Source organism: Lissotriton vulgaris, chromosome 7, assembly GCF_964263255.1.
Source record: "Lissotriton vulgaris chromosome 7, aLisVul1.2, whole genome shotgun sequence".
Taxonomy (NCBI): Eukaryota; Metazoa; Chordata; class Amphibia; order Caudata; family Salamandridae; genus Lissotriton; species Lissotriton vulgaris.
Genome location: NC_141695.1, coordinates 753,273,596 through 753,296,634, shown reverse-complemented (window position 1 = coordinate 753,296,634; position 23,039 = coordinate 753,273,596). Strand labels below are relative to the sequence as shown.

General features: G+C 45.7%; 1 protein-coding gene across 2 annotated transcripts in view; it reads left to right on the top strand.

The window, feature by feature from the left end:
• SLC39A11 (solute carrier family 39 member 11) overlaps positions 1-23,039 on the top strand; it is a 2,411,801-nt gene that overhangs the window by 903,555 nt on the left and 1,485,207 nt on the right. The window contains exon 5 of one of the 2 annotated variants that reach the window (XM_086930982.1): positions 9,868-9,985. In XM_086930982.1, the coding sequence (XP_086787108.1) occupies positions 9,868-9,985 (118 nt within the window). Of the gene's footprint in view, positions 1-9,867; positions 10,007-23,039 lie in introns of both variants that reach the window. The other variant, XM_086930981.1, reaches the window with a different exon arrangement.

Below are 23,039 nucleotides of genomic sequence, written 5' to 3'. Positions count from 1 at the left end.
ACCATTTGAGTAAGTCTATACTATTTTGTCTGATTGCTTGTGCTACTGCTGTCCATGCTGACCTGGTTGTTATGTGCCCGATGTTGTACGGCTTCTCCTTCTGCGTTAACTTGTGTGTGTGTGTTGGTGTGTATATCAGGGACGATGATAGGATTTTGGGGGTCATATACAGAAAGGGAATGTGCAATGCGCCCATAATTTTGCATACAATGTGACATATTCAGGGATGTTTGCACCTCCCTCATTAAGCCCTCCGCCACTCCAGATAGCTTTTTTATAGCTCCTAAAGGGTGGAACATGTGAGGTTTGCTTCTCTTCCGAGAGGGTAAACTCCTTGGGCACTAATCTGTGGGACAGTGGGCATACCCTGGTGCCTCTCTGTTAGAAATGGAGGTCTCTAGTTGGCAGTGGCTTGTACCCTGTCCCAGTAGGGTCCCTTCCTTCTATTCAGGGTAAGGGAGTTACCCGCCCAAGATAACAAGACCAAAACGACAAAATCTAACACACATATATCAAAATATTACTTTTAAAAAGTAAAAACAGTTCAGTCAACATAAAACTATAGATGCATCACTATTAGTACTAAGTAACTGGGATACGTCAAAATTAAAAACCAAAGCAGACAAAGGGGAGGAGAGCCGCTGAAAAACAAAGCAATGCTTTGTTTCCTTACACGCAGGGAAGATGATGCATCGGTTCCTTGCCCCCAGGGGCGGAGATGTGTTAGTTCCTTACTATATGAGGAGGTTCTTACTGCACAGGAAGGTGATGTGTTGGTTCTCTAATCATACGGTCTCTGTTCCTTACTGAAGCCCAGCGTCAATGTAGACTTGGCGCACAGGTGCAATGCTTGCAATATCCAGGCGTTGCGGGTCGATGCGGCTGCGGTCCAGGCGCTGCGTCAATTTTTGCAGCTGCAGACAGGTAATGCATTGGTTTTTCTAGCCACACAGCAGGGCCTGTATCAGAGTCAGTGTGGTGGTCTTGGCCTGCAGAGACACGGTGCCCTGAACTCGGGCTTCGGCAGTTCCTTCAGACACGGACAGGTGCTGCATAGATTTCTTCAGCCACACTGCAGTGGCACGTGGAAATTGTGGCGTTGCATTGAAAAAACAGGTGCTGGAGGATGATGTATGGATTTTCAGCAACAAGAGCAGCAAAACAACCTCCAAGGGCCTAGAACTGGAGTTGGCACCAGAAGGAAGGTCAGAACTCACAACAGTGGAGTTCAGGGTTGCTTCAGGTGAAATCTTTGTGCCCCTGAGACATCTTAACAGGAGGGAAGCACAGACCCTTGGAGATTCTTCTCACAGCAAAGTCAAGTCCTCGTTCTCTTCAACACAGAAGCAGCAGCTGCAGGCCAACCCAGCAAAGCAAACACAGCAAAGGGGCAGTACTCATCCTTGCAGCTCTCCAGCTCTTTTTCTTGGCAGAGGTTCCTCTTTATACAGAAGTGTTATAAAAGTCTGGGTCTTTAGATCCAATAGTTATACCACTTTTGGACGTTGAAGTTGGCAAAGTCTTTGTTGTTCACAAGTTCTTGCTTTGCCCAGCCTTGGATCCAGACACACTCTAGGGGGCTGCAGACAGCATTGTGAGAGGACAGGCACAGCCCTATTCAGGTTTCAATTACAACGCCTCCCATCACTCTAGCCCAGGAAGACCCAACAGCCTGGTGTTGGCTTATCGGGATATGAAGGACATACTTTAGCTCCGTTGCCTGACTGTCTAGTATGAATTTACAAACCGCCCCTGTCCGTCTAAACCAGACGTAGATTCCACAGGCAGACAGAGACATAGGATCGTTAAACAAGAAAATGCCCAGTTTCTAAAAGTGGAATTTTCAAACACACAATTTAAAAAAACACTTTCGCCAAAAGATTATTTTTTTAAATTGTGAGCTCGAGGAGTCCAACCTCCAAATCTCTATCTCTTCCCAGTTGAAAGTTACACTTGTAAATGTAACAAGGCAGCTCCAATGATAACCTATGGGAGAGAGAGGCCTTGCAATGTGGAAAACGCAATTGGCAGTAGTTCACTATCAGGGCACGTAAAACACACCAGCACATGTCCTACCTTTCACATATACTGCACTCTGCCTAGGGGTTCGACATTGGGCCTACCTTAGGAGGGCTTTGCATGTAGAAACGGGGATGTTTAGGGCCTGGCAAGTGGTGCACTTGTCAAGTCTACATGGCAGTTTAAAACTGCACTCACAAACACTGTAATGGCAGGAGACAAGTTTACACGGCTACTCGTGTGGGTGTCACAACCAATGCAGCAAACCCACTAGTAGCATTTGATTTACAGACCCTGTGCGCACACAGTGCACTTTACTAGGGACTTACCAGTAACTCAAATATGTTAACATGGATAACCAGTCCTAATCTCAGTTTACACAGGGAACTGTTGCAGATTAGCACTGGCCAGCAGTGGTAAAGTGTGCAGACTTATAAAACCACCAGCAAAAACGAAATGCAGCACTCAGACAAAAACAGGAGGTCAGAAGGACGAGTACAGGGGAAAACACACTAAAGAGGCCAGGTCTAACACTCTTTATGGGCAGCAGGACAAACCTGTCGAATGTGTCTCCGTGCAATTGGGCCATGGGAGGGCAGTTACAATGATACACCTCTCTCTTAATTGGATGGAAATGGGTCATGAAAGGACCGGTGTGCCATGGCCAGTATGGGTGTGTCATACTGGTGCAGTGCCACATGCTGCTGGGCTAAGTGTGTGGCCCTTGGCCGCTACCTATGCCTAGCACTGGCCCTGGTGTGTATGGATGCGTTTGTGTCAGTGTACCAGAATCTGCCTCAGCTGCGTTTCGGTGGAACCCTTTTTCTGTAAAGGAACATTGCTGTCTGCACTGCACAGATTCTGTGTTTTTACGGGAAGCGCCACTCGTGCTGTCTATGCTATATATGTGCTGTGACTGTGAGGAGGGCAGACATCTGGTAATTTTGTGTGTGTTGGGGGAAGCCTACACTGCTGCTGGAGCCTTGACCTGCTTCTGCTATTGTTGTACTGTTGCTCGTTTGTGTTGTACTGTGCCATGTCTTTGTGTGGATGGAACTTGTGTTTTCCTGCCTGTACCTGTCTGTGGTGCTGATTACGAATGCTGTAGAGAGGTATTCAATATTTATCCCTTATTCATTGGCTTCAATATATAGCACTTATTCTGTGTTTTTTCCCAATAATCGGGAACATGCAGATATTGGCACTTTCACCAAAATCTGCATTCCCTGCTAATTAGATTAAATTGCAGCAGGGATGACCTAACTTGGGTAAACAGCCTTTACAACGAAACTTTTACGACGCAACCATTACAACGCAAACCATTACAACGCATTGCGCTGGGGGCACTCTAGGATAGGGAATAGATTTAATTTACTATCCAACACCTCCCCTACTATCCACGGGGACTGGAGTTGGAATAGTAAATTAAACTATTCACTATCCAGGACCCCAAAGCGCTATGCGTTGTAATGGTATGCGTTGTAAAAACTGTGTTGTAACGGCATCGTGGTAAAAGCATGCGTTGTAACGTCATACATCCCCTAAATTGTACAGTGTTCATCCCTAATTTAAGGGGTTTCAAAGGAGTAAAATGCATTATTTGGGATTAATTTGATAATTTCTCGAATTGAATTGTATTCATTCTTCAACCCCATGATAAGGGTATGAATATTGATTGAGGCAAGTATCTGCCCTCCATCAATTTGTATACCCCTATCCCTACAGACACTCACTAGCACTTTAGGTCCACCAGTAGGTGGCCACCCATATGGGCTTATAAGAACTTAGTTGGAAAAAAGAGTTGAGACTAATGTGGCAAGATCATCCTTGCATCTTTTCTTTTTGTAGTGAAGAGCACTAGAATGAAAGATCATATATCCATTAAATTGGTTTTAAGGCCCATGTCTCTTGGAGACATATAACATTAAAATGATTGATGAAAGAAATCCAATCGATATGTCTTAATTTTGTTCCAACCATGGCTATGTTCCTCGACAGAAATTTGATTGAGGTAAGAGCTAGATGGGGCAATTCATGAGGAACTAAATTTGTTTCAACCATAGATGATAGAGTTAGTGTGGAGGAACCCCCCTTTGAGATCCAACGTTAAACCAATTAAACCAGGGGTTACTTCATGTTGAAGCTCAGCCGGTCAATCTCACATTGTCCCTCCTAAGGCACAAAGGTGTTCTATACGGGCAGTGTAAACTGAGTTTTGAGATCCCCACTGTAGGTCCACTGCTGAGCAGGGTGTGGGATGCTTTTCAAATATTCAGGTTAATATAAATAGCTGTGTGGTACTGGTTCAATCACATTTTTCCAAGCACCAAACCTTTGAATTTGTCCAGTAAAGGGCCTACTACATACTGAGACCTAAAATGTGTTACACACAAACCAGTACACTTCTTAGATTCCTAACATAACAAAGCTACCCTTCTCAACATGTTGATAGCGTTACTCAATAAGCTTGTAGTCCCTTTCCATTTTTCCAGCCAATGCATGATTTTATTTTTTAATTTGTGACCATATTCTATTCGAGCTTGAAGAAGATTAGAGGGAATTTTTAAGACCATAAGATCGGGGTTGCATCATGTGGAAGCTGAAGAGTTGCGATAACACTAGGTTGTTGAGCTACAATCCGCCTTTCCTCTTGGAATGAAGTTGTAATACAGGGAAGCGCTACGGGTGGATAACGCCTGGTGGAGGGGTGCTGGGGCACGAGTCAGGAGGAGGAGCGCACAAGAGGTTGCCTATGGACCTTTTGCCACTGCAGACACTGTTTAGGAGAAAGAGCGGCGAGGCGTGCAATTTTAGTAGATGGAGCTTAGTTGGCGGAGGCTACACTGGTAGAAGTCGAAGAATCAAGAACCTTGGCTAGCTTTTCTAGTACAGCCCATTGTGTTGCACCCAGCCTTTCTTCAACATGGTTAATTTCATTGAGTATTGCCCCTATTGCATTGGTTAAAACAATAGTGATCGAATTAGTCCGGATATGTTTTTAACTTCATTCCTTTGAGGTAGATTTCCTTTTGCCAATGATGTACTGTGCCTGTTGCATACCTTGGGAAACTTAAACACAGGACCCAAGAACTGCTTCGGCTTCTGACTGGCTCAGACAGGCCGGTCTTGAGCAGGGCACATCCAGGGTGCGGTCTGCGCTGCCGTAGTCGCAGGTGCATTAAATAGCACTCGTCCCCCCATCAGCTGTGTCGAGCAAACAGTTCTGTGTTATGGGCCTTGAAGTTCTAGGGTCAAAGGTCGCTTCCAAATGAGAAGAGCATCAATGGTTCCGTTTTTAAATAAATAATGCTGTTCATTTAGAATCAAACGTTAACATTCCAACATGTGATGCCGTAGCACTTAGCTGGTTAGTTCGACAACTTTGAGGAAGATGTTGAATGGTGAGCATAAAGGGATTCATCAAACAATGTGAAGTAAAGCCATTTTGTTATGCACAGATTACAGGGGCCCCACAGCAAAGGTGTTGTAATTGTTTCCTGTCCACCTCTTCCAGTGAAATGTGTAGGGTGCACCATTGAGCCTGACCACATACTTGCATTAACACTTGTCAGTAAGGAAAAGTATGTTTTTGTTGTGTTCCCACATTTTGAGGTCTCGTCTAGACAGCGGGAGATATTTTGTTTACGGTCAGTTGGTTTACAGCATGCCCATTGCTTTCTATTAGTTGTGTTCGATGACACTGATAATTGCTTGCTTTTAGGTGGTTAGCACATGCTAGAGTGCCCTGAGGTCGTCTTTTGAACTCTCCTCCGGAGCATCGCCCACTTATTTGTGCCCTTCCACAGCTTTGTTTGTGGGAGCTGCTTTTTAGGTCAAAGTGTACCAGACAAGCTGTCTGGTTTGCTGAAAAAATCTAGGGGACATTCAGAAAGCTTCCCTGGGAATGCTTTCTGCCCATTGCTCACTATTGTCTTGTGGTTTGTAGCTCACATTTCCTTGCTATTTGCTGGCTTTATTTATTTTAGGCTGTCTAGCTTGGGTTCATCCCTTCCCTTGCCCAAACTTTGTTTACTGTAACCTTCCAAGATCTCACTTTCTGTAAACAGGCTTTTATATCTTGTTCTTATCACATTTGCTGGGCATTCAAACACAAAGGTCAAATGTCAGGCTCCATCTTCTGAGAGAGCTTGGTGTTTACTTTTCTTTCTGTGACTTCAAAGTGAGAGCGTTTATAGCAAAGCAAAAGGAATGCAGATTACTCTTCCCTGTAGAGCCTGCTCGTGCCCCAACTATGCTCCAGGTTACAAGGCTGTATCATAACCCTTAAAACAAGCCTGCAAAGAGTAGGTGCATGCACATTCTGTGACAACAAATATTCATGTTGAAGTTTTTCTATGAATTCACTGTTGGCTTTTGCTTAACGTGACCCACTAGTGAATGTCTAATGATCTTTCTCTTTATAATTCAGCAAGTCAGAGTACTAAACCCTTTTAATAATAACACGTATTGGAAAGCCAAAAGGTGTAGCCTACACCACGAAACTTAATGAGCAATAGCCTCTTTATGTGCAACACGTGCAATAGCACCGTGCCTTAAAAAGCGAAACAACACTGATTATTGCTTTCTAGAAAACTGCAAACAGGAGCCCGGAAACCAACTACATTATTAACACTACAGCCTTAAACATCCTGTCTATGTCGAAACATCGCTTTATACTATTTGGTGGATGGTTGTGTTGTCAACAATGAAACAGTTGAACATGTTCCACTGAAACAACAGCTTACCACCAGGGCTGGCTTTAGGACTGCTGTTGTCTGGTGCGACACTCTACACCACCTCACTCAATGCCTCTTTACTCAGCACCACTCTACGCCAGTGCACTTTACCCAACTCTGATATGCACCACTGCACTATATACCAGTCTAGGCCACTCCACTCTGCTCTGCATCACTCCATGCCACTCTATTCTGCGACACTGCACTCTGCGACACTGCACTCTTCACGTCTGCTCTGTGCCACTGCACTCTATCCTGCACCATTCCACTGTACCCTGCACCAGTCTACTCTACACCACTGCACTCTAGTTCACTCCACTCTGCACCACCCTATGCTACTGTGCTTTACGCCACTACTGTATTCTACTGCACTCTACCATGTCCCAGGCCATTCCACTCTACACCATTTCACTCTACTTTCAACCCACTCTACTCCACTGCACTCTGACACTGCACTCTACTCCACATTTCTCCTCTCTGTGCCACTCTATGCCACTGCACTCTATGCTGCTCCACTCGACTCTGCACTACTCTACTCTGTCTCTACTCACTGAACTCTACACCATCTACTCTGCACAACTGCACTCTACACCACTATAGTCTATTGCGCAACACTCTATGCCACTGCACACTAAGCCACTGCATTCTACTCTGTGTCTCTCTGCTCTGTGCCACTCGACTCTGCACCACTGCAGTCTATGCAACTGTACACAGTTGCGCTCTATTACTTCACTCTAAGCCACTTTGTTCTACTCTGCAACACTGCTCTCTGCGCCTCTGCACTCGACAACTCTACTTTGCAAGAATACACTCTCCGTCACTGAACTCAATATCACTTTACTCTGCACCACTGCACTCTAAGCAACTGCATGCTATGCTACTCTTCCCCATTGCTCTCCATGCCATTCTCTTGTACTCTGCACCACTGTACTCTGCGCCACTACTCTATCTGCCACTCTACTCTGCGCAACTCTACTCCGTGCCACTGCACTCTACACCATTCTAAAACACAACAATCTGCATCATGCCAATCTAATCAATCCTACAGTCTACACCCCTGTACGCCTCTCTACTCGGTCACTGCACTCTACGTCGATGTACTTTATACCACTTTGCTCAAAACCAATGCATTCTATGCCACTGCACTCTACGCCAATATACTCTGCACCACTGAACCACCACTGTACTTTATGCTACTTCTCTCTAGGACACTTTGTAACACTCCACTCTACGATATTCCACTAAATGACGATCTGTCCCTCAAACTCAACTACACTATACTGCACTCTATGCCACTCTGCAACACTAGTCCACTCTGACATTCTCTATCCAACTCCCTCCATGCCACTCCATACCACTGAACTCCATTTTATTCTACAACACACTACTCCACTCTATGCCACTCCACTCTTCAACAATCTACTCTATGCCACTCTACTCTACACCACTCCACGGCACTCTACACCACTCCACGGCACTCTACCCAACTCTACTCCACTCTACGCCCTTCCACTTTACAACACTTTTATCCCTCAAAGACACTCCATGACACTCCACTGTGCACCACTCTACACCACTTCATAACACTCCACTGTACTCCACTTTACGACACTCTACTCCATGCTACACTGTACTCCACTTTACGACACTCTACTCCATGCCACTCTCCTTTACCCCACTAACTTTTAGCTATCCTTATCAGCAGCCACACTGGTGTACAAATGGCTAAAACATATTGGCAAAGCCAATAGGTCTTGCATAGTCGAGATCTATTGGTTTTGCCAATGTTTGTTTGTTTATGGCCTCAGGTGCTTTGACTCATACAGTGGTTTAGGCTTGCTAAAAAGGCTCAGCTACTCGTGCTCTATATAGAGGACTTGATAGTATCAACAATGTTTCATTGAGGTGATAAGTTTTTAAAACAATATATAACAATATATGAGCAAGATTATTTTGGGTGCCTCATTGTCTCCAACTTGTACTTGACATAATAGTTCACAGTTAGCCAGTGCAGACTGTGTAGCATGATGTCAGTTCCTCAAAAGCAAGGGTTAGTAATCGATCTGTTGCATCCTGCACTATTTGAATACTTTATCAAATGCAGTTAGAGCTTTGGATAATGGTTCAGTACATTTTACTCAAAGGCATGGACCAATAATTGGAAGCCCTGCATGGCTTGTTTTAGGGGAGGGGAGGAGTTTTAAAACCACTATAAAATGAAATTGCTGTTGCACGCCTACAGTTGGAGAACTTCTCATTTTGAGTTCAGCAACTGTCTACTGTCAAATGTTTCTGACTCCACCATCCAATCTGCCAAGGTTCATTGGCAATCCTGTCAGGAAAGAATGGTGGATCAGCTGTCTGTTCTAGATTGACTGATCTTCCACCATGTCTGGCCAAGTACCTCATGAAAGACTGTCACTGAAAGGGTGAAAGACTTTTAAGGACAAGTAAATATTGCTCTAAAAAGAGTGAGGCGCATCCTCAGCATTGTATTTGGGGCACATGGACACGTACAACATCCTCAGATTGGGAGAACATATGAAGTGCATATCCATAGAGTCAGAAATTTGGCCCTCAGAAGTGGGCTTTGGTAGATTTGCTTTCAGAATTTCCTCAATAATGGTTTCCTCTGACATCAGATACAACACTTTGCCAGAGAAACCTCCAGTGACCGGGCAGAGAAATTGAAATATTTTGTATTTTCCTTGACATATTGGCAGAGGAAATAAATCTAACACAGGAATTAGTTGAGAGTCTGCCGACCAAAGTCTAAACCAGGCTCAAGTGTCACAGGTTAGAAAACCACAATTTGACATAGCAGCATGGCACGAGCCTAGATCAGCCTTGAGGTTGGGTCAACAGACGCATTGCAGGGGTGCCACGGTCCATCCTCACCACTATAATAATCGGGGTTGAGTGGGCTCCTCACACCTGCACCTGCTGCACCATTGATAGCTCCTCTTCTCTCAGTTATTGTTTGAGTTTGTCCATTTTCTTCAGCTCTCCAGTTGTGCAGTGACCCAGAGTTCTTTCAGTGTATGTGCATTGCTGTTGGGATTCTGTCTTCTACCGGTAACTGAACACCTTCCTCTTTTCTCTTCCTCTTCAGGGTGTAGGTGACAGCCTCCATGCACCATTTGTGTTAAATCACAACCCCAGGAGCACAAAGGAGAAAGCAGACCTTGAACTTCCCGATGACGTGGATCAGGAACTCTCCATCCGGATAGGTAGAGCTGCGCATCACAAAGGCAAGCATCCTGTCATATACCACGTAGTCATCATGAGAAGGGGCATTTATGTAGTTATGAAGTTATTAAAGCAAATAAGGGGCTGGGGAGCATTGCGATGACCAAGAAGGTGGCCAGATGTTCTCTGAACGTAATCTTCTATCTTCTCTGCTGTTCTCAAAGCCAATTCCATCTGTCTGGAGATTTACTTGTAGATTTATAGATGTGTGCATGTTGCATTACATAGGGCACCGACCAGCAAATTAAATGTATTATCACGGTAATTATTATTTTATTGATCTACGGAACAGAGTCTCAGTCAAGGTGCCTGTTGCTCTTAATTTCCCTGAGCTCGTTCTTCGGTAGCTTGAGCTCTAAGGCTGTATGTGGAAAGCTACTGTGTAGCTGCACATACTTGCATGCCATATAGCCATTTGCAGTTAGCAGTGAAGTTACACAGATACAAGTCCTGCTGCTGCGTAAGTGAACCACAAGTTGATGCCTTGGAAATGGATCAACAATTTAGGACTTTGTGAAAAGACCAATTGATAACTTACATATTGCCCAGTTTAGAAGACCATCAAAGTGATTTGTTGCCCAGTGGCTTTTTAAAGTTTGACGGAGTAACAAAACTATTTACTTAATCATCTAAATTGCAAGAAATGCTTCCCATTGTGGAAATCAAGAGGCGTAAAAGTTGACTTGCTGTAGCGTCCCTTGCTTATGAGCCGACTTTCAAATGCCGTACACCGGTGCTAGTACTCCAGTGACATTCTCAGACTTGACCAACTTAGAATAATGTTCACTATGTGATCGTAATGTCCAAACGTTGATACGGGATTATTTTAAACACAGACCCTCGAAAGAACAGACTCCTATACAGTTGCAAAGCACAAGCACTTTACAAGAGAAAGAGTACTAGCAAGTAGAATGGTAACACAATTAGTCCTGGTGATTTGAGGAGCTAGTCAGTGATATTCTCCTGCCGCACCAGCCAAAGACCAACGGCCAACTGCAAACTTGATAAGAAGCCCCGAGTCAAATGTTGGCAATTAACTATCGCACCTTAAAAGAACTTTTAACCTTTATGAACTGTGATATCTCTTTTGTTATGCTTTTATTGTAATGCAATGATTTTAATTAACTTATGCAAATAAATAAACTACCACGCTATGTGATCGTACAGTACGAAGGGGCGAGGCCCTGGCGAGACAGGCTTTGGACCCCCTGCACTGACCCAACAGCCCCATCTACCCTCTCCCACAGCAAGCATGCCACCATCTAGAGCCACCTTTCATGCCCTAGGAAGGTTTTTTGGAGCCCATCTGTGCAGAACCAGCTGCCTGAGCTGGAAACCTATTCTGCACAAAGCTTTCCAGCTCAGCAAGTGACAATGGTTATTCACTGGATCGCTGTATGAATGAAGAAACTGTGTCTCACAGCTGCACCATGTGGGTTGCCAGGCCTGCATCCTCATTACATTTTACGTTCTAAGAGTACTCGCTTAGTACATGGCAGCAGTGATCTCCAGCTTTATAAATGAAAAAGCAAACGGATAATAAAGTCCGCGGATAGCCTCAAAATAACCTTATTCCTCATGTTGTCAACGGTATACAACCTTTACAACGAATCTTTTACCACGCACTACCATTACAGCGCAGTCATTACAACGCAAACCATTACAACGCATTGCGCTGGGGGGCGCTCTAGGATAGGGAATAAGTTTAATTTACTATCCAAAACACCTTCCCTAGTGTCCACGGGGACCTGAGTTGGAATAGTAAATTAAACTATTCACTATCCAGCACCCCAAAGCGCTATGCGTTGTAAAGGCATGCGTTGTAAAAACCGCGTTGTAAAGGTATGCGTGATAAAAGTATGCGTTGTAACGTCATACATCCGTTGTCAACGAGCATAGACTTTGAACATCTAAAAGCTTGCCATTTAACGTCCTTCAGATCTTCACTGGCATCAGCCATGAGATAATTAAAGGAAGACGGTGATTACCTTTTCCATTGCCCTCATGTGGGCTTCTAAGGGTCTGCCCTGTGCCACCCTCAAAACAAGTGAGTCTGTTTCATTTTTCTTATCACATGCGGTTCAGAGGAGCCGTTTCACTCCAGCAACTGAGGTAGTCTGTGGACCAACACCCAGTCCCTCTCACTTGACCATGCTGATGCATGTGATGTACCAGTTTCCATCTGATGGCGATCCGGTCTTGTAGTCCAAACTGATCACGCAGTCTTTACCCAACCATTGTGGGATCAACTTTGTCCCAGGTTCTCTTTCACAGTTAGAGACCCCCTCCCCCCTGGCAGTGTAGTTTAAAGCACAACAAACGAAAACAGTTTCTTGCAGTGTACTTGTCAAAGAAACCTCACTGATTATCCCTAACTTTGAACATTCTTTGATCATACGTTTTGCCCTCTTTGCTGGCATGTGTGCTATCTGTTGTGGACCACAACTCGCAATCTGGTTTGGCAACTAACCACCACCAGTTTACACAGGGCTGTGTGCCTAATGCTCGAAGGCTATGCTTGTCCATGGTTGGGTTGGATCTACGCCAGAGGAAATGGTCATTTCTGTTCAACATTTGCCTTATTCCTGAAGTATGTACGACCATACCTGCCCCAACACCTCCCATCCTCCTCTTCCTCAACGTGCCCTAAAATACCAGCTCATAAATATGCTCGAGGAGCATAGCTCATTCCTCTTCACTGCCTCATTCGAGCACAGTGACTCCATGTATACCACCCGGCAGCTGCCCTCAAATGAAGCTCCTGTCTCTCATGAAAACGACCTGACTTCTGGGCAGATTGTCACTTTCCCTGCAGCCCTTAACGACCTTGGCTGCCATAGATGTCACGATCCTGCTGCTGGCTGTCGTGCCCTCTTCATCATAGGCTGACCTTGCACTGCGGAGACCTCAACGTCGTTATTGAACCTTTGGGCATTGGCTGCACGTGGCGCCTATTCCATGGTCACGTGTCCTGCTGGTAGTGATACCCCGAGCCTACAGAAACGGACGCCATTGGAGAGAGCCTCAGCCTCGCGCATTGGGTTTGTACCAGCACGTGTAAGGCTGTCCTGCCTCCATGCTCCAGAACCTGCAGCCCAGGGTGATGCAAGGGAGGGCCATGTCCACTGCCAGTGTCCCGGTGACGTTCACAACCACCGCAGGAAAGAACAGCAAGGTGCACGGTCGAGCACCGTGACTGGAAGGGCCATCTACTGTGCTCAGAGTTAGCATGCACTGCTGCCCAGGAGGGCCTCCGTCTCAGTACTAAAGGGGTGCGGGTGCCTGACTTCAACAGAGCGGGCCGGGGCCACACAGCGGACCGCAGCTCACATGACCAGGGCCGGACTGAGAGCCAAACCAGCCTTGGCAAAGTGCTCGGCCGGCCCCCTGGGGGTGCAACCGAGCTCTTTGCCGGGGTCGGTTTTCGGCCGATTTTGTTACTGGGACAATTTTGCAGCTATGCTGCAAAAACGGCCCTGTAACAAAAATGTGTAACAAAACCGGCCCCCACCTTTGCGGCGCACTGGGGGATTGCCCGATGCCCGCAACAGCCAGTCTGGGCCTGCACATGACCAGGGTGGGAAAAGGTGCTCTGCGTACGTACCTCATTGAGGACACAACCGTCCAGGGTTTCACAGCCAACCAAAGCGATGCTTCCAGCGAGCTGGCCCAGGGACAGCAACTTCAGCCTCTTCGCACTCCCTCCCATTCTGGTGGCCAAGGAGGATACGAAGAGGGAGGAAGCAGGTATAAAGAAGAGCATATTGTCCTGCCATCACAGCCTCACACCACAACTGCCTGCAGCATCCATCTTCAGAGGGAGCCTAAAGACAGGGCTTTAAGTGGGATGAAAAAAATAGAGGGTCTCTCAGAGTGGCGTGGCATAAAAAGGAATCTAAAAATGAGTGCTTATCATAGTGTGCTGCTCGACTGGTAATTTGCTGCTTCTATCATTGCATCCAGATATATACTAAAAGTAACATTACACCTACAGCAAGCCAGGCCTATTGACTTTGCCTGTGGTTGTTAGTTGCAGAAGCTAAATAAGCAACAACTATTGCTTCGTTGTACAGAATATTGAAAATGCTTCAGTTCTGAAATGATGAGACTGTGAAAGAACTCTAACCAGTCTCTTTGAGGTTTCATCAAAGGCAGTGAAGGGTGGTATTGCTGCAGAGTTAATATTTTATTTTTACACCCTGAGGATGAGGCAACAAACGGAGAGCCCGATAGGGACCCGTCTCAACGCCTGCTGTTCAGAACTGCTGGTGTTGAGCAAGGGCAGGACCCAGCCCACTTAAAGCACAGGACGGAACAGGGCTTTTATTCTGCATTTCCCCCCTGGGCTGCAGCCCTGGGGGCGGGGGAGGCGGGTTTGAAAGCCCGGGGTCGCTGCTTGTGTCTCTGCCTCTTTCCCACCTCCCGGAGGTTAATTGCTGCAAGCAGAGAGAGAGAAAGGAAGAGAGAAAGCAATTATAGAGGGAGAAGAGAGAGTGGAGAAAGAACGGATGGGTGGAAAGAGACTGCGCGAGGAGACCTAAGGAGCTGGGCTGGTTTGAGCTGTTTTGCCAGGGGCATCTTCCCTAGTCCGTCCCTGGTGCCACGCCGCCCACGCCACCCCACGCGATCTATCGGAATAGGTGGGCTGTGAAGCGCCGTGCTCCATTTCTCCAGCCCGCCCCCCTTTTTAGCACCACCGTAGCCCCCTGAGCCAAACGCATCCAAATTAATTGTATTCCATCATAGACAGAGGCCTGTACTTCCGCCTTACCCAGGAGCCGAGCTGGCAACACTTCAGCGGGCGACAGACTTACTTAATTAAAAACGATTCTTGCTGAAACCTAACAAACGCTGCGCAGGGCCGGCTCCTGGCATCCGTCGTGCAATAAAGCTTGTTACTATAGAAAATGCCTCGGGCACACCGGCAAACGATTGGCAGGCGCCGCGGTTGCACGATGGCACTTACTGTGTAGATATTACAAAAATTAAAGGGAAAACAAACTCCAGAAAGTGGAAGTGGCTATGAGAACACAGCCTCTGTGCTGATTGCTTTCCTGAATCTAAGACGAAAATCAATACTTGCCTAATCTGTGATTTCTTTTCTTCTGTCTGCGGTGGAGGGAGCAAAAGCCATTTTTCGCCAGAAGACTTTCATAGAGAAAACACATTATTATATCATCAATACTCTCGGACCAGAGTTTCAGCCGAGCATGCTTTAGGTGTGGTCTTAGAGCGGTGCCTGGGCTTATCATTGAATAGTGGACCGAGTGATGGCGCCTAATGAATGTCCCTAGTTTTTGGGCCAGGTTTAGCTTTCTACATAGCACTGTCCTCTATGCTGTGCTATGGTCACACTGGAAACCAAAATGGGTCCACGAAAAAGCGGCCACTTTTTCTAGCTGCCTCTGTGCGCACAGCGTTGCTTGTGTAGTCCCGAGAGGGTTAATATTTGCGCTCATACTGCTTAGCTAACGGCATGTCCAACATCTTAAATTAATTAATTTCTATTTGTAAAGCGCAAACATATCACCCCTTAATGTTTTAAGCACCTCTTAATGTTTCAAGGCGCTAGGGGCCATCCGAGAGATTACACAAGTCACATGATGCTGCCGCCTGCGCGGGGATCGTGCCCGCAAACCCGCGCTCCAGACTCAGCAACTCAGCGCCGCACCTCTCCCTTATCTTTTGAGTAAATGGAGAAAGGAGCCCATTTCGCAATTAGATGTGTCTCAAAATGATATTACTACACACATTGCTACTCTCATGTAAAGTTTGCTGCGAGGAACACCAGTTCACACCCTCAATACTGCACAGCGGCAAGAAGTAGGGTGACCAACTGGCATGGGTGCAAATTCAGGACGGTGAGTGTTAAAATTCAGGACAAAGGGTCAAAATTCAGGACAAATATTCAGGACAGGAGGTCAAAATTCAGGACAAAAGGTAAGTTTTACAGACACATCAGAGGAGGTCGCGCAAAGTATATAAGCAAGCCCATCCATATCCAAACATATTCAACTATTTGCAAACCTATACATCATGTATCCTTCCATCCATCATTTCACTCATCCATCCCTCCATCCACCCTTTCACTCATCCGTCCATTATCCATCCACCCTTTCACCCTATCTATCCGTACGCTCATCCATCCATTGTTCCACCCATCCATTCACTCATCCATCCAGCCATTTACCCATCCAGCCATCCTTTCACTTACTCATCCATCCACCCAGTCACTCATCCTTCCACCCATTCACCCTTTCTGTCATCCATCCATCCTCTTTCTCTCTCCATCAACCCTTTCCCTTAGCCATTCTTCCTTCCATCCATCCACCCACCAATCCATCTACTCATCCACTCATGAATCCATCCATTGACCCTATCACTCACTCACCCATCCTTTCTCTCATCAATGTACTCCTTCACTCATTCTATCCATCCTTTTGTCCATCTACCCTCCCTTTCACTCACTCATCCATCCTTACATCCACTCTTTCACTCATCCGTCCATCCATTCACCCTTTCACCTATCAATTCATCAATAATTTCACTCATCCATCCACCTATTCACTCGCCCATCATCCACCCTTTCACTCATTCATCCATCCACCCTTTTACCCACCCATCTACTCTTCCACCCATACATCCATCAATTTACCTTTTCTCTCATCCATCCTTCCTTTCTCTCATCATCCATCCATTCACCCTTTCATTCATCCATTAACCCTTTCAATAATCCATTCAGCCATCCGCCCATCCCTTCACTTACTCACTTGCCCACCTTTTCATATTAATTATGAGCTGAGCCTTTGTCTGGAGAGTTGCAGACAGCAGAGGCCCATCAAGAACTTCACCCTCGCTGTAATTCCTAAAGCAAGGGGTGGGGTGGGCGAGGGTTCACTATGCCCCTGCACACAGGCAATCTGAAAAGTGGAAGGCATGAGTCATGCATGATGCACAGTGCCAGGCCATTAGGTGACTGTGACATGGTGTTACCAGAACTTAATGTGGAATGAAATAACGGGGGGGGGGGCTCTCCAAAGGGGGTGTTCGATGTAATAAGGGCGTGACTTAAAACATCTAAGCCCAAAATCTGTGCTTAGCATAGTGTGCCACCAGATGGTATTTTATCCAGATATATGATACAGCAATAAACGTTACACCTACAACAAGCCAGAACTATTGGCTTTGTCAATGGTTGTTAGTTGCATAAAATAAAAAAGCAATCATGGCTTCCTTGAATATAATATTATAAATCCATCCGTTCTAAAATGATGAGACTGAAAGAACACTAGCCCCTTCTTTATAACTTCTTTCACCAGCTTCTTTTCTTTAACTGGATTCTCATGTAGCAGCATTGGTGTTTTTGCACATTTCTTTCATCTGACAGAATGCGCTGCCCTAAACCGAGGCTGGGGGAGGCTCACCACATGCTTTGCAGCGCAGATTGGCACATTGTTTGTCATTCTGTAAGTGACAAACAGCTGCATACAGAATGAAGCTTGTCATGTACGTGCAAAAGGTTGTAACTTCTATGTGCCTTAATCTGTAGTCTACATTGAAAAATACCCTATATTATGAGGTACATTGTATATATATTAAGAGATATATATCCCAACTACAGTAATGTAACTGCTTTGTTGAGGTATTACTCTTGATTTAGTTCTACTTTGTGATGAGAACCTTAGAGTAAGAACGCCTCTCAAATAGAAACTTAATGCATGTGGAGCAATAAACGTTTGTGCGCGCGTGTGTGTTATCCACATGTGAAACATTTCTAAGCCATTCCTTGGCTTTGACATACTTACCAAAACGAGCAGAGTCAAAGGTAATAGAATTGGCTTTTATGGGCTGCAATCACTCGTGTACACCACTCATCCTCCTCTCATAAAGACACGCCACGCACTCAACAGGTTGTGCTCCCTAGACTAACAGAGACACACTACCTATCCAGAACTCACAAGGTTGCACCATCCCGCTGGGCTGAAATAATAAGCAGTGCACCCTGAACTCACAAGCACTCCTCTCATCCTGAGCTATCACAGACACCACCTTCCCCTGAACTCACACCAGTACAGGCCTCACTCTGCACACCCAGTGCACACGAGTCTCTCTGCACACGTACAGGAAGGCATGTACCTCAAGCACTTTGTTCACGAGTCACGATGCACTCACACTCGACGTTCCGAAGAACAGTGGCTGGGTATCCTAAAGCTGTTCTCATTGGCCCTGATGCGCATCAGGGCCAATGAGAACACTCCTGTAGTGTACCAGCGAGCTCATGATTGGCTGATGGCTTTCAAGCCAACCCTAGATATCTTTGTTTGCTGTGCAGAGCGTCACACACCAATAAGACAACCTAAACAGCGACTACAAAATTCCAAACGAATATGGAGTAATGAGGCTATTGCCTCGGTATCCAAAAACTCACCACTGTCAGAAGGTATCTGACAGGAGAAGACAAGAATCAGTAGAGCAAAGATTAAAGCAACGCTTTTGTGATAGAAAGGCACATGATTTGTTCTCACCCAACAGCAGGTAAAATTACGGACAAATGGCATCCGTTAAAGAATTCTTCACGGACAACGGACAGACGGACGAAATTACGGACTGTCCGTGAAATTTACGGACGGTTGGTCACCCTGGCAAGAAGGCTTGCTTAGTCCATTTTTATCCAGGGGCGGCTCCTCCACGTGGGCGGAGGAGCATCGCCTTACTGTTTTCTCGCAGTGCGAGAATCAAACATAAAAGGGTACTTTAAATGATCCCCCTTCCCTGCGTGACCACCCCACTCCCGAGTAATGCCAGCCGTGACTGTTTTTGTCAGCGTCACGTTTTTATTCTAAGGGTATGTAAATGCATATTATATACTCAAGGCACATTGCTGCTTAAGCCCTACAACACAGCATAATCAAGAATGGCTCCCAAATAGAGCTGGCATAGCATTCCGTGCCAGGACTGTGCCACGTATCTGGGTTTGCGCTTTTCTTTTATAAACTGTCATCGGGTGATTTTTCTTCAGTTTGTGCAAATAGAGCAAACAAAAACTGCTGATCCTAAAACTAAGCAATCTGTAAAGGAAAGGATAGGTCTGCAGTAGGGCAACCCAAAATACTGACTACCTGCTGCATGCACATTGCTTTGAAATAATATCAAATGAGTCCACAGAACACTACATTGACACCCACCATTGGCAGCCCATATGCACACAGCACATAGAGCCCCTGTTTGGATGTTTTGGCCTATGTCAAATACAGAGAGGGGGACACCCCAGACTAAAGGGGCAGCGCACCAAAAAAGACGGAAATGTCAAATAAAGAATTCCCTTTGGATGCACTTCTCTTAACCACACTCCACAACTATTCCCATGTGCTCCCCTTGGCGTTTGTCTGGATGTATGTGAATGTTTGTGGAGTGAGATTAAGAGAATTGCATCCAAAGGAGATTATATATTTGTCATTAATGTTTTGGCCTATGCCCTAAACACAAGGCATACATTACAACATCACACAAAAGCGTCCATTCTGTGGGTAGCCCTGAAGGGCATGAAACAGTTAATACTTATTTGACTGGCAGCTATTCTGTGGCATATGGAAGGGGTGTCACCTGTGGGGTCTCTGAATTAGCCCTACAATGCGGTAAAGGATTGAATGTCGCACAAAGGACGCCATTTGTTGTACAGAAAGAAAAGCTACACGTAGGGCCATGTATCTACTTTCTCCTAATCCAGATTAATTAAAGGGGCCTTTTTTCCTGTTCTATTATGGACAAGAGTGTTGGCATCAAGAGTCTGGGTGCAAATGTATACAGTTTTATTCAAATGGATTATTGAATTTTGCGTTGAAACAATAAAACAATCATTCTACCTTTTCATGGGAGCAGGGCACAAGTCCTAAAAAAAGAAGTGGGGGGACGCTGACGTCACAACAGGAAGTGACGTCACGAAAGGTGGTTGCACTCAGTTGCAGTCTGAAGTTATCGAGCTCTCGGTAAAATAAGTGGGGGGACGCCATCCACCCGCGTGGTACCCCAACTGGAACCCTGCATGAGAGACATGATGGCGGGCTGGGATCAAGGAAAGTTAGCTGTCCTATCGGTGTCAGTGGTGGCTGGGCCTTTATTGGTGAGGGCCCTTCAAATTACCTGCTTTACTGAATGAAGGGTGGGGATTGGCTTGAGTGTTAGCATGCCTGCATCAATCTAGAGGGCGGTTGAATTATTTTGCTGGACTTGGGGTAGCTGGCTGTAGGCTTACTGTTTAGGTCTGTTGCAGAGTTAGATGAGGCCTTGGTTTATAACGGCCTCTGGGCTTGCAATGTGTTTTTTTCTGTTTACGAGGTCCATGGATGCTGGACGATGTTTGGCAGTCTGCCATCCTCCATGGGTGACCGTGTTGATTGAATGGAAACAACACTAGGTGACAGCCAGATGTCAGAGCCTCTGGTGGTGCAGCAGTCTGCTCTCCTATTGTCACTCACTCTCCTGCTGTCTTATTGATACTATGGTCCAGATAGATCATCTGGGACTGCCTCAGATCTTTACAGGGCATTGGCAGTCAATCGTGCAGAAAGTGCAGTGGCACTGCGCCCAGCTTTTTTAGGCACCCACTGCCCCAGTTATGGCTACCTTCAATTATTTATTGCTTTGCTTTGCAGTGGGTTATTTTCCTAACTTACGATAGGAACATTGGCATGCTTGTTATAGTCATAGGTCCAAATTGTCCTCTTATTGCTGGTCACTTGCACTTACTTGTAAAGGTTGCCTCTGGTCTGTTACACCTGTTGTCACTCACATACTTTCAAGATTGGCTTAACACTACTCTTTATATTTTTAATAAGGCTGTGCGGCCATGATGGAATGTGGTAAACTACTAGCAGGATTCTTCTTGGTTGCCTTGGGGGCTGGAGGAAGTGTGAGACATATGGAGGTTCCACTCGAGAAGAATGCAACAAAGCTGTGCAGGGTGCTGTACGTATCAACCTCCTACTAGGTTCCTCAATCAGGTCAGCTTATTGCTAGAGGTAGGTGGAACTCGTGGAGTTTCACTCTGCGGAATTCAGTGGAGTTGCATGAAAACGCTGCGAGATTCTGCGGAGGACTGCAAACAGACAGAATTAGGCACGTCTCGCTGCTCCCACTGATTTTGAGGGCCAGGAGCTCATTCTGCGCTGAAAACAACACAAACTGCAGCACATGGCGCGCCAGAGAGTGCTGCTTCTTGAGTCGAATTTGCTGACGCTCAAGTAGATTTTCTACTGAAAATGGTCACGACCGCCCACTTTGGGGAAATCTCTCTGGGTGCCCTACAAGCAATTGAAAATCCTGTGTAGTCCTGTAGATCTTAGAAATCCCCAGAATCTGCTTGTTTTGGATGACCTAAAGTGAGGGCTTGGTTTCCCAACCACTTCCGGACACCCCCACTGGATATGTCAGCCGTTAGGCCAGCTAGCTCTGTAGTGCCACTACAATCCCCGTATCTTACAGTGGCGTAGGTAGTTTCTGGCAACCACTGAACATGACATCCTTGATTCCTTAGGGATCGTGGAAAATAGTACAGTACGGTTCGCTCAGACACTTGTGCTTGCTTACGCTCAGAAAATACACAGGATGATGATTAGGACATTTCAATAAGTATTTATTGGTCCAGCATCAGTCTTGTGTGAAACATATTTCCTGTGACAATCAGGAGACTGAAGCATATATATATATGTATGTATGTATGTAGCCTGCCAAGAAACCCCTAGGGAAGAACCAACCCCCACGCCTGATGGTTGAAAATTAAGGACCCCATCTCTGCTTAGAGTATGACACCCCTCACGGGATGTCAGACCATTGCGTGTCGAAGATTCAGCATGCAGGACCGAGTGTCAGCTTGGAAGGAATGCTCCTCTGATTTGCAGGGGGGAATAAGTGTCTTATATACTAGAGTGGTCACTCCAGGGTTTCTTCTAGAATCAATATGTTTTGAAAACAGTCATAAATGCTTTGAAAACAATCATGAATGTTTTTCCAAACAAATGCGATCATGCACTGGCTGTTGGCCAAGGATGAAAAAAGTGGTGACCCTAATACAGAATAATTATACCATGCCTGAGGACATGTGTCTCTATGTCAGGTGCAGGTATTATGATAGAGTACTGTGAGCCTGGTGTCGAAGAGACAGGAGCAAGCTACTAGGTAAAAGGTCACCTGTTTAGAATGATTATCGTCGTCTGGATGGGACAAATGTATGTAATAGGGGCACAACACCAAATCTGTCTCGCGTTGGTGAGCCATGCGCATAAAAAAACTGCCACGCAACGGTTGGCGTAATTTGCCCGCAACTCCTTGTTACATGCATAATGCCAAGTGGCCAAAACTTTGCCAACTCCGTTCAGCAGAGCAGAATTTATCGCCCACCCGTACTTATTGCCATTGTTACTCTGTTTGAACATGAGCTGGCCCAGCAGAGGGCACCAACATGCCCCAGGCCCTACTAGTCAATGCTAATTAGTGTGTGTGTGATGAGTGTATAGTGGCCCAGGCCTGGTGAGCCATTTTCTGAAAAGTAATCAATAAATATATGAATTGATTGAATTAAAGATTCTGGCAAGGAAAGAGACCATCCATCCCACCCCTTTGACTAAAATGTAATTGGCTTTCATCTGTTTGTCCATCTAAATCGTGCTTAATTTTCTATGAAAACTTTAACACTATGACAGTGAAGGGACTTAGACATGCCTGTCAAAATGAATTAATTTAAAAATACATATGGTCGTCTACAGGGAGTCTGTGCTATTTAACTCTACAATGTTGTTACATCTGAACATTTGCACTGTCTTAAGACAAAAATAGGTGGGAGGAAATCAGCACTGAAAACTACTGTTTCTCTTTGTCTTTATACCTTTTTACCTGTATCATGTGCTTGGTGTAGACGGGCTCAGAAATAGTCTGAAAGCACTACACTGCTGTTATGATATTGGCGCAGCGAGCCAACACTGTTATACACACAGCAGTAGCACTATTGTGTGCCAATTATGAACAGGTAGACTGTCTCAC